This window comes from Trematomus bernacchii, unplaced genomic scaffold (genome assembly GCF_902827165.1).
Source record: "Trematomus bernacchii unplaced genomic scaffold, fTreBer1.1, whole genome shotgun sequence".
NCBI lineage: Eukaryota > Metazoa > Chordata > Actinopteri > Perciformes > Nototheniidae > Trematomus > Trematomus bernacchii.
Window position 1 is genome coordinate 709,861 of NW_022987558.1, and position 12,631 is coordinate 722,491.

The 12,631-nt window shown below is 37.8% G+C and overlaps 1 protein-coding gene and 1 long non-coding RNA gene across 3 annotated transcripts; both read left to right on the forward strand.

The window, feature by feature from the left end:
* Window positions 1–4,826: 4,826 nt before the first annotated feature.
* On the forward strand, window positions 4,827–10,925 carry LOC117477272 (nectin-4-like). 2 transcript variants are annotated; one of them, XM_034123944.1, is made up of 7 exons: window positions 4,827–5,267; window positions 5,480–5,546; window positions 6,469–6,810; window positions 7,352–7,454; window positions 8,428–8,462; window positions 8,544–8,593; window positions 8,695–10,925. In XM_034123944.1, the coding sequence occupies exons 2-7, from the start codon at window positions 5,489–5,491 to the stop codon at window positions 8,812–8,814; spliced, it is 708 nt and encodes a 235-aa protein (XP_033979835.1). In that variant the 5' UTR covers window positions 4,827–5,267; window positions 5,480–5,488; the 3' UTR covers window positions 8,815–10,925. The 2 variants fall into 2 exon arrangements, with proteins under 2 accessions (XP_033979835.1, XP_033979834.1); XM_034123943.1 differs by having other exon boundaries at window positions 4,830–5,267; window positions 8,538–8,593.
* Window positions 10,926–11,622: 697 nt separating this feature from the next.
* On the forward strand, window positions 11,623–12,398 carry LOC117477277. The gene is made up of 2 exons (XR_004555328.1): window positions 11,623–11,693; window positions 12,080–12,398. It is a non-coding gene; the product is annotated as an uncharacterized LOC117477277 (long non-coding RNA).
* Window positions 12,399–12,631: the final 233 nt, after the last annotated feature.

Genomic DNA, 12,631 nt, shown 5'->3' on the forward strand with positions numbered 1-12,631 from the left:
CATTACTTGTTACTTGTTAGACGCTTTTATCCTAAGCGACTTACATACTCAATACTGTGGACAATCCCCACAGGAGCAATTTGGGGTGAAGTGTCTTGCCCAGGGACACAACGACATGGTGACTGTAGTGGGGTTTGAACCTGTGACCCCCTGATCCCAACACCAACGCACAACCCACACGCCTCCTTGGCAGATACTAATATCTAATGTTGTTTTGTCTCAAGAGAGTGCACCAGCTTGGCCTCCCTGACACAGAGATTTTAATTAAATAGACTTTTTGAAATGTAAGAGAGTAAAATGTTTATGATCTGTGTGTGTACATGTGGTTCAACAAATCATAGCACCACGATAACTTGACCTGCAGAAATAATCAATGGTTCCTGTTCACAATGATATTTATGTCAAAATATAAACTTAATTACTTTACTTTATATAAAGGCAAGTTGGATTAATTTTTGAACAAGATAAGCCTTTATTTCTTATTTGTATACAAGCCTGATCATGAGAAACCATTAAAGGTGGGGTATGTAATTTATTTCAGAAACACTTCTTGTTATATTCCATAGAATGCTCTTAATATCCCGATAGCAATGAATATATTAAATGCTTTGACAATTAATACATAAAAAAATGTCATCTGTGGAAGCCGTGGTACTGTAAAAAGCACGACCAATCATCTGAGCCGGCCCGGCTAAAATAACTGGATGGCCTACCTGCCTGTCAGCCTTCCATCTGTGCACAAACTTATCTCGTGCCCTCATTGGTCATGTGCGCGTTCGTGTGTGTTGGAGGAGGGGCTCTGTAAGGAAGTGGCAGATTTTTTCCGGCTGTGTATTTTCAAATTCTAGCGCACTCGAGCTGGTTTCTCCAAAATTACCTACCCCACCTTTAATATATGTGTTTTTTGTACTTCTTAACATAAAACGCAACATGCATTTAGTCATATTTGTGACACTTCTCCACCTCCCATCTTTCTAAAGAAGCTGCTGTGTTAAAGAAAGCTTACAATTTTCCAGTTATGGGTTACAAAAGTTCAACAGCATTTCTTCACAGCTGCAAACATTATGAATCATCCTAACCAAGATTATAATTAGAGCCTGAGAAATCCTTAAAGTAGAAATATCAGTGTCAGAGTTTGTGTATTTAAAAAGGTCTGGGAGGAAATGTGTTGGCATGTTAGTCATTTTTTTCCTTGGTATATTTTAAACTGTATGTAGAACATCCAAAATAATGTGTATTTAAATGAATGATTTGCCTAGTAATATTGTTCTGATCTTGCTGAAGGAATGACTGTACATTTACAAGATGCAACAAATCTTAGGTCTAATTTCTGCCAAATATCTGTCCTCTCTGTTTACGGCAGGAAATAAATGAAAACGTTTGAAATGTTTCACGGCCTGTTAAGGAATTGAGTCTGTCGAACAGAATTATTGGGGGTAACTGACCGCGAATAACGTTGGCATTTTAACAGCTGCCTACACTTCAGATGCAAATCAAGTGTTCCTCTACTATGAAGCTGTGAAAATACGTATAACATTTTTTTCATTTAATTGTTTATTTGAACCGGGACAATGCACATTAATGAACATTTTAAACAAAATAATGTTTTTAAATGTAATGAGCCGGATTTTAGCTTTGAGCTAGTTTCCATCCGTAGTCCCGTCACATACAACATTTAAAATAACACCGTAAATACGTGTTGCAAAAGTGTTGCAAAATGTGACGCAAAGGCTTTTTTGTCGTGCTTGCATAATGACCGCCTTAAAGAGGCCCTATTATGCGTTTTGAGGGTTTGCCTTTCCTTTAGTGTGTTTGTGGTGGGAGTTTATTTATCAAATGTGGATAGAGAATCAAACCGTTCAGCTATCTTTGACTGAACTTTCTTGCAAGAAATAAAATACGACAGTCATACAGAGAGCATGCAGTCTGCAGAGTGAAAGACGAAGAGTAGAGTTTTTGGCTTTTGTAATTAGCCAATCACCAACCAAGGTGAACTGTGAAAATAAGTATAACACCGGAAATACGTGTTGCAAAAGTGTTGCAAAATGTGGCGCAAAAGCTTTTTTGTCGTGCTTGCATAATGACCGCCCCCACCTTATCACCTGAATCTCCTCCTAGAGCACCATTGTGTTCTTTTTAACCAAATATCTCTCAGAGGGGCGTGGGGAGGGGCTCCTTATTTTCATCTGAAGTAACAGACAGAGAATCAGCACTTTTGAAACAGGTCTGAAACAGAGGGGATTATGGGATGCTGCAATGATCTGTTTGGTGTTTGGAGCCAAACACTTCAGAGACATGTTTTGTATATATCTGAGACCTGTAATATATTGATGAGAAACAGTATAATAGGGGACCTTTTAGTATTATTTGATGAAGACATAACTATATTCGTTCTCTAGCTATTAATACCACTAACAATCTCCATGTTAAATGCAGCACTGTCTCCACTCCATGTTGTGTGCTCTGACTCAGAGGAATATAGCTCAAGATGCAGAGCCTGTTGTGTTTGTTATTCCTGTCATGAACCCCAACACCAATCATTTACATGCAGGCAACAAGCTGAGCTCGACCAACTGAAACACGGAAAGCTTTGCACACCTCCGACCTGATTACCCAGAACACCTACAGTAGGGATCGTTTTAGCAGGGGGACTCTGATTGGTGGAGATAATTAAACATCACTTTTCTGAGATGCAGCTTGCCACGAGGTCACTGGTGCGAGGCTGTGAGATTAATGCATGGTTTTTATTTCATTATCTCTTGTTTCCTCCTCCAGCATCTTAATCTTTCACTCACACACACACACATCAAGTTCATGTGGTGCTAGGATCAGTACACATAACTGAATTAGACTCTGTATATATGACATGTTGTTCTCTATTGATACTCTACAGATATATGTACATTACTACGGTTGACATGTATTCAATTACTGTTGCAATGTGCAATGCCTGATCACCAGCTGCTGTCGTAACACTTTCATACAGTATCCTAATTTAAGATCAATCAAGTACATCTACTGTATATCTGTACTAAGAAAGGACATAACATATTATATAGAACATTACCAATCAGTCACTGGAATAAATATTTGAAAGTGGATTAAGTGACTGCTGTAAAAAAATAGTTCAACATGAAAGCAAGATTTTTAACTACAGCAGGAACCATTGCGTTAAACTAATTAGGAGTAAACGTTGAGGGTTACTTTAAAGAGGAACTATCATGCTTATTTTCAGGTTCATACTTTTATTTTGTGCCTCTGCTTTGACAGTGCTTTAATGTTCAAGAAGTGCTATCTGATCTAAATGTGTTTCTTGCACCTTCAAGGTTCCTCTTTTGAGGATTCCAATTATGACTCTGTGGCCTTGTTTTAATCATAGTTTGTTCCCCTATTTTACTTCCTGTTAAATCAACATTTATAATTTACCAGGAAAAAACTATTTGCTTGAAATGTTGTTGACCCCCCTCCCATTATATTCATATGTTTGGTTTTGTACGCATTCTTGATCTGTTTCGAGAGGCATCATTGAATCAACAAATCGGATTCAAGTTCACCCACTAACCACAAAGTCAGCAAAGGAAAAAAGTGAACCAATTTAGAAGCACTCCTTTAATTCTCAGCTGATGGGCTCAGAGTAAATTGCTTTTGTTTGCTAACCTAGTGGGGAATAACCAAAACCAGTGTGATTTTGTTGAGATTATGACTATCCTGGCCCAAAGGTATAGGGTTGGTGCCAAATCCTAGCAGCCTTAACACCAGCTCTGCCAGATTTAAAAGCCCCCCTGCAATTTGATCCACCATGAATCCAGAGTAAATGCTTTGGTTGTGAAAACTAGAAGGGGAATAGCTAACACCAGCGGGATTTTGGTGAGATTATGATCTAAACCCACTAGACTCAGGAACAGTTTCATTCCACAGGCCCTAAGAATATTAAACACCTGAACTATTTAAAGAACATCCATAACATTCATCCGTTTGCATTGGGCAAATTATGTATCTATATATCATATTCCATTTACTTGTATTTAGACTCTTCTTGCACTATATCTATTTTATTTGTATTTACTTGCACATCTCAAAACATTTGTTTTTCATTGCCATATCTACACTGTAGCTATACTGTGCACAGGATAATAAAAGCCTTGAATCTTGAATCATCCTAGCCAAAGTTACAGAGGGGGCCAAATCCAGCCGCCATAACACCTGCTCTGCCAGATTTAGAAAGGCCCCTTTAATGAGGGAAGTTAAAACCATGTTGAGCAGAGAGTCTCAACAAGTTCCCGTCTTCATGGGGAACAAAAGCTTGAGCATTATCACCAGCTGACAGCCAACTGCACACAACAAACACACGCCTAGAGCAGCATTTTGAGAACTGTGCAACACATTCAAAGAATTTAAAATAACTCATCACAAGCATTAGATGTAGAAACAGAAAAAAACATGAAACATAATTAAACTGTGTGAAGACTGTTTGGTTCTATTGCATCTCCACAACAATCTCATGTTTGTGTGCAGTATCTGCTTGTTGGCTTCTAGTACAAAAAAAAGGTCTGAAAATTGTATCCACTAAAATCAGGAAGTCTGGATACTTCTTAAAACAGCCAGCAATGATGCAAAGCCTCCGATATTGATTTAAAACATAACTCAGTCAGCCAAGCTTATTTAGGACTTACTTTGTCCAGAGAAAAATAATGTTTCATTACCACACTCTCTAGACTTCAAATACCTTCACTTCACCACAAGAGGGCGCTTTTAAAACTTGTGGCTGCTTCACGTGGGGCAGAGAGAAATAAACCAAAAGTCGGAAATAATGCAGCCTGGTGATTACTGATAACAAATGACAGATTGAAAGAGAAACGACTTCCCATTCAAAACAATGGTATTGGTTTGTATTCCTGGTAAAAGTGCTGAGTGCTAGCAGTCATGTCCACTTCTACTTCTTGGGTGAGTTATTTTAAATAATAAATATGCAGATGTGTACACGTTGGATAAAATGGGATGTCCGGTTACCACACTTGACTATCAGAGTGTAATCGAATCCGTGTTCACAGCACATATCGTGCCAGTGCTCAGTGAGGTGTGTCATGCAGTGTTTGTGGTGGCCAACCATCACACCATGTTCCTCTTTGCAAATTATTTTTTTCTGTGTTTGCCTCGCTGTCATCCTTTTCTGAGACTTGTCTGGCGTTTCCACAAGTCATATGTTTACAGTGTTTTCGACTAAAGCACCAGCAACCGGACATCGAAGGATTTACCTCCCTGTAGCTGTGAGTTTCCTTAATATTGACTTAAAAGCTTATTTTTTAAATAAATTGTTCATTGTTGCAAAGAAAAAGCTATTACATGCCAGTTTAACTTGGCGTACTTCAGTTTGAACTTAGTAGCTCAGTATTATCCTAATTTGCTGCTGCATTGACTCATATTTGCACTCTTATGTTGTATTGTAAAGTGTTTCTATTATTTTGTCCACCCCTTGTAGTTATGAAAAATGAAAACTTGCAGCAAGTCCCCTGCAATGCTCCTGATTTACATCATGTTACTCCCAGGTAAGACAAAATGTTTTGACATTTTTAAAACATATATAGCCTAAAACTGAAGATATGAGGATTATATATATTTTAAATCATTTGAAAAGTTTGTTTTAGAGAATCATTTCTTAAACTTCCTCTTCCAAACTGAATTTGCCTAGTTTTACAATCATATACAGCTTCTCTAAAATACTCAGTGGTGCGAACAGATGCTTTTGTAAAGTGGTGTTGAATCTGTGTCTGAAAAAAAGGTGGCTTGAGTAATTATGAAAAAAACTTTACAGTGTTGATAGAGATAACAAGACAGCACATCTCTTGCCAGCGTATCATGTTCTGTTTTAGCAGCACAATACTTCTGTCCTAAAATAAAACGTAAATACAGTACTTTTACTTATTTACTTTCTTCCACTGAACATCATCGTAGTCTTCTAGAGACTCTGTCTAGAACATGTGTGAACACAGAGGAGCCATTTTAATTAAAGAATACTTATTATGCTCATTTTCAGGTTCATATTTGTATTCTGTGCTAAAAAAGCTCTTTATTTTTCTGTTGAAGCGCTAGCCCATAGAAGATAGAAGTGTAGAAGTGTTTCTATTGGCTAAAAAGACCACACTTATGCCACATGCAAAACGTGATGTCTCTATAACAAAGTTAAATCGAGACGTTTAAGGCATGAATTCACGTGTGAAACCATTTACATGCTCAAAAACCTATAACACACTACAGGGAAGATAAAAACCCAAAAGGCATAAGGTATCTTAAAACATAATTTTAGGAAGTTGGGTTTTGCAATGAACAAAACCACGTTATAAATGTTATAAATGTTATAAAAAGGACTCCATGTGTGTTTTAAAATAAGGTTCAATTACAAATCATCTGGTTTTTTGTTTGATAAAAGAATAATAAACGGCCATCTTTTCACATTACTTTTTGTTGCAGTTCTTGAGGCACAACAAGTCAAAGTGGAGCCTGAAGTGACGGGATACCTCGGAGAGGAGGTCACCCTGCGATGCCAATTCATCCCGGGACCAGAAGATGACATCATCTCTCAGTTTCAGTGGGAGCTGAAGACACCAGAAGGAGAGGATATCCTCATCATTGTTTCTAATGCTGAATCAGAAGTTAGTGTCCACAACAGTTCGCTGAAGGAGAGAGTGAAGATTGCAGATCAATCTTTGATAATTGGAGATGTGAAAATTAGAGATGCAGGGTCGTACACCTGCACCGTTACAGCTTTTCCCGGTGGTGTGTTTGAAGGAACCACCAAACTTGTTGTTCAAGGTGAGTAAGAAAAGCATTCTTGATGAAAATCCGTATTTCTGATACCATTTTTTGTTACTAGTTTAATGTACATTTGTTTAATCCCACTGCTAGGACTGGGAGATATGGACTATATCAAATATCCCAATATGTGTCCCAAATACCTCAATACCGCAAGGATATTGTAGAGTCTATTATTGGTTCGTCCGTAAAGTTTTGAAAATTACATTTTTGATAATCATCAGTTATGTAAATATAATGGATTAGTGAAAATTACATCACCTTACTGTACTTTAAAACCAGGAAAGGACAACACTTATGCAACATTACGATATATCATGTCAAATACAGTATTACAATATTATATAGGTATAATCTTCCCCAAACCCAGGAAAACAATGGCTTTGATTCCTTAAGTAAATACTTGAAGTGTGATCAGTTGCCTTGTTGTCCATCAACTATTTAAAATGTGAACAATAATGATAAATGGATTGGCATTATATAAACGGTATGAATTAAACAGAACAGTGATGGTTAATCAAAGTCATGTTTCTTCTCTCAGAACAGAAGCCACTATCTGCAGGGACGGTGTCTGCTATAGTGATCGCCGTCATGCTGCTGTTAGGCATCGTGGCTGCCATTGTATACCTCATCTTCATCAGAAAGTGAGTGTTAACCCATAAACCAGACTCTACAAAATCAGCATTACCGGGTATTCCTCCAATTACAGTTTAAAAAGAAATTGCTAACATTGGTGAAACTCTTCAAAATGTCAGCGAAACAGAAGTCTTTTAGGACCGAACTGTAAATCATTTTTTTAACAAAGTGCATTCAATGTTTCCAAAATCTATAACCCTGCTTTCTCATTGAAACTATTCCATCTGCAAAACACTATATTTCCAGCACATTTTCAATTTCTAATACCGTTTTAAAAACTGTGAAAAACACCAAAAAAAATTGCGCACATTTTTGCAGTAACTATATAAAAATATACTGTATCTTCTTAGCATACAATGACAATGCATGCACAGTTTTTAATGAGTTTTCTTTTCCAGTGCTACGCTATGAAAAGCTCATTTTGACACATGTTTGAAGATTTATTTTTGCAGTTTTGAAGGTAAAGAAATCTGTATTTGGCCAAAATGCATGCTGGTAATGTAACTGTGGAAACAGCTTTGAAAAGAGAGTTTGTTAGTAATACAAAAAGAAAGTCTGTCAGTGTAGCAGACGGGTATATTTAACAGTATTACTGTAATGTGCTGGACTAACGAGGAAGTGCTTTTATTCAAAGTAGACTGGCAGTTGGTAAATTACAGAAAGAAAACCTGAAACTTTGCATAAGTATGCATCACTTGATTATTTTCAGTTGAATTTCAGGGTTGTTTAGGTTCAGTCCTTTTCAATATTGTTCCATACATGTACCTTGTTGTCCTCAAGCCTTTGTTTTTGTATAATTATTTTTTATTGAATTAAGCTTACATTAGGATTACGTTTATTTTATATTCAGTATATTGGAAAACATTAAAAATGTGCTATTTGTCAGTTTGTTGTTGCTTTATTTAATTTTGAGGAATAAGAAAGAAAAGTCCCTTCTGATGCAGAAAACTAACCGCAGACATTTGTATTCCTTTAAATCAGACGTGATCCGAAGGTCAGACACCGTGTCTACATTGGTGAGAACGAAAGCCCTCTTTTGATTTATTTAGTTTGTTTCAGTTCCCTCGACTAAACCGCCTCTGTCTTTGCAGATACAGACGGTCCGGTGATGGATGTGTCGCGGCAATCTGTTCTCAAAAGAGACGTGGTGAGCTAGTGTCTACATTTAGGTTGAATAAGTTCCACTCAGATTACATTAAACAAAGCAACACAAACAACCAAGTCACTCTCTCTTTCACTACCTCCTAGGATGTGGTGTACTCTGACGTCAGGCTGAAAACATCCAGAGATGCTCCGCCCGATGAGGAACACACGGCGGACGACGTCACGTACGCCGAGGTCGTAGTTGTGCGCCATCAGCTCCAATGAACACGAGATGGATGATAAACTTGTCTTTGTTGTACTTGCAATAATCTGAAAGATGCTGGATACACGTTTTATTTATATATTTATACCAGCTTCGAAAGTAAAACCTGCTCCATGGCTTCAAATCATCCTCTCATTTTCCACTTTAGCCTCAAAGCAGGCGATGTAGTTTAAAGGAAATGTAGTAAGTTTTTCACTGATAGGAACCTTTTTTATATGTGGAGGTATTAAGTGATGAAAAGATCAGTATTTTAAAGTAGCCGGGGTTGTATCATTTACCCGACACTAGCGAAACATTACCATATTTTGTGGTTCACCTAGCTTTTAAAGTACAATAAATAAACTCTGTTACAAGCTACACATCATGTGAAGAAAGCCAAATATCCTTCACAGATGTGCCTTGTTACCACATTTCCATCAAAATCTGCCATTTTCCTTCAGTTACGTCTGTCTTGGCCCTGTACCAGAGTTAACCGTGCTCTTAAAGAAGCCCTATTATGCTTTTTGGAGTTTCCCTTTCCTGTAGCGTGTTATAAAGTGTGCATGTAAATGGTCTGCAGAGCCTAAAATCCCTGTTTTCCCTCCAGAGGGAGTTTCTCTCCAACACACTGCCTGAAACTGCCTCCATTGGACTCCTTTGTTTACTTCAGTGACATCACCATGTAACAGTTGCATACCTATTAGCTTACGCACCAGCACATTGTACGTGATAAGCTAAGGGGCGGGACAATATCTAAGTAGTTGACCAAACACAACAGAGCCGGCCAGCTGACCAATCAGAGCAGACTGGGCTCTGGTTTCAGACAGAGGGTGAAAAGAGGTGCTGCAGCACAGGCAGTATGAGGAAAATAAAAAGCTTTTTGAACATTAAAGCATGGAGACATGTCACAGGAGAGACACTACATACAAATATGAAACCTCTAAACTAGCATTATGGCCCCTTTTAATGTGAATGTAATTAATAGAAGCAAAATGTTGGATTAATTCCCTCTTGCAAAGTGTTGCTCAAAAAGAATAATTATTTTGAAAATTAAACTCCACTAATATTATTTTGTCGACATGTTTCCTGCCATTTGGTTTCAAATATATATAACAGGTAGGAATGGCACAAACCAGCACACCTCCAACCTGTCAGCGAGGTAAATAACGTTTTACTTAGCCGTGCTGCACAGTAGAGAAACACTCAAACTGTGCCGACATGGCTACAGCAGTCACGGTAGATTTCGTTACACAAAGTTCCTATTCCACCTTTTGGTGACCATCAAAGATGGAAGACAAAAACAGGAAGAAAAAAAGTTGAACATTACACAATAAAAAAAAAAGGAGAACCAACACAGACACACTGGTGCGTCTGGTGGTTGCTTGTTTCTGCAGAATAATTGACTTTTTAAATGGCATTTCTTTGTGATTCACCTTAATTGATGTCATAATGTTTAGATACTACAGTATGTGTGCCTCTTGCTTTAATCTAGTGACGAGCCAGTGTTGATATGATATCATTGATTTATGAATCAGAGAGGAAGGCTGCATTCTTTGTGGTTTTAAAATGTTCTTAATGCTGCCCATTTTACAAACCAAGAATATAATTTAAAGAACATTTTCTTAACATATTCAAACAGCACAGATACTGATAACACTTGTTTTACTAACCCTACCCTTCTGTCTGCTGTGATTTTGAATGTGAGGATGCTGTTCACAGATGTTGCAGACTTTGCAGGCGTTTTGTAAGAAGGTGACAAAAATATGGTTTGAAAAGTTTCTGTACTGATGCACACCATCACTGAGCATCTCCAACCGTCACTATCTGAACCTGCCGAGTGTTCAGCTGCACTTCCTGACTCATTTTGTGGGTGTGAGATTGCTCGTTCTTACAAAACATGTGAAAACAGAACCAGTTGTTTGTAGTGTGTGAGAAAAAAGGGGTTGTTTAACCGTTAATGTTCAGTGTTGTTCCATTTAGTTTATATTGAAAGGGATTGCATTGTAACCTTAAGAACAGTCAGTGTAATGCATTGCCTTTTGCAGGTAACAATGTAGAGAAACAGGGCAACAGTTCTGTGAATTGTCTCTCTTAGTTTTTACCGTTTAATAAACCTGTAAATGTTCAGACTTCATAAAAGGAAGTGGTTTTTCATTTTTTTGTGATGTACAAAATTCTGTCATGGCAGGAAACAGATAAGAGATAAGACAGTAAGATGTAGGGAGTGCGTTATGAAAGTATTTCCACTGCAGTCATCATATTACTTAAGATAAAAACACACGCAGCCACGTCGCAAAGTCAAATAATTGACAATGTGGAAGGAATAACGTGCAGTTTGATGGTTTCTTGCTTAAAAAAAAAAGGTATTTTATCGAAACTTTTTGCCATTTGTCGTTTTGAGATTTTGCCTTCCTCTGTGTCTCTTTGGGGTCAATAGTCTAATTCTGTCTTTCTGTGGTTGTTTTTGCATCTCTTAATGGTCGCGTCACTTCCCTCTGTGGTCGTTTTTTTGTCATATTCTCATAGAGACAGCAATAAAAGTTTTATGTTGAAGTGCCTGTGTGTGTGGGGCTTCATGATAAGGACTTGACATTCTGTATGTAAATGTGATTGTTGAGAAAAAAAACTGATTTAGAGAGTCTTAATGTGAGACTTTAGGCCATGAGGTGTTAAAATGCTCGTGTGTGTGTGTGTGTGTGTGTGTGTGTGTGTGTGTGTGTGTGTGTGTGTGTGTGTGTGTGTGTGTGTGTGTGTGTGTGTGTGTGTGTGTGTGTGTGTGTGTGTGTGTGTGTGTGTGTGTGTGTGTGCGCGTGCGTATATGGTGCATGTGTTAAATGGTTATAATAAACTTTAACACAGTAACGGTAGAGACATTTCCATTGTTCATATTATTAGCTTAAAGGTGGGGTAGGTAATTTTGGAGAAACCAGCTCGAGTGCGCTAGAATTTGAAAATACACAACCGGAAAAATTCTGCCACTTCCTTACAGAGCCCCTCCTCCAACACACACGAACGCGCACATGACCAATGAGGGCACGAGCTAAGTTTGTGCACAGATGGAAGGCTGACAGGCAGGTAGGCCATCCAGTTATTTTAGCCGGGCCGGCTCAGATGATTGGTCGTGCTTTTTACAGTACTACGGCTTCCACAGATGACATTTTTGTATGGATTTTTTGTCAAAGCACTTAAGATATTCATTGCTATCGGGATGTTAAGAGCATTCCATGGAATATAACAAAAAGTGTATCTCGAGCCGGTTTCTCAAACTTACCTACCCCACCTTTAAAGAAAGAACATTTGCACATTTGAAAGGTTGAATAGATTATATATTACAATGTTTAACCTATACATAAAATGTTGATCCTGCATACCTAAAACTTCTATAAAACATGCATAAAGATTATCATTTACATTTTAAATGATAATCTTCATGTGAAAAACCTTTAACTTCTTTTCCCTTTAACTTTGACCTGAGCTCATTTCACAGGACACTTTTTATAAAGCTTAAGGAAATGGACTCCCTTCTATAAGTGGGTTTAAGGAAGCACCACCCAGATAAAGGCAAGATAATTGTAAATGTTTGGGGAATAAAACACTTCTTTTGGAAGAGTTGAGGAACTTGTTTAACTTTGACATCCTGGTCTGACTGACCCGAGAGCTTGAGTGTCCTTTCTTAAAAAATAACCAAACAGAAAGGAAAGATTTGTAATTTCACTTTAATTCATACACCTTGTCTTTTCATTCAAAAACACGAGCTCTCCTCTGCACATTATCAGAATGTCACCACATGAGGTCACTGTGCTACTGAAGGTTACTAACGGCAGCAGGTGGGATGAACCA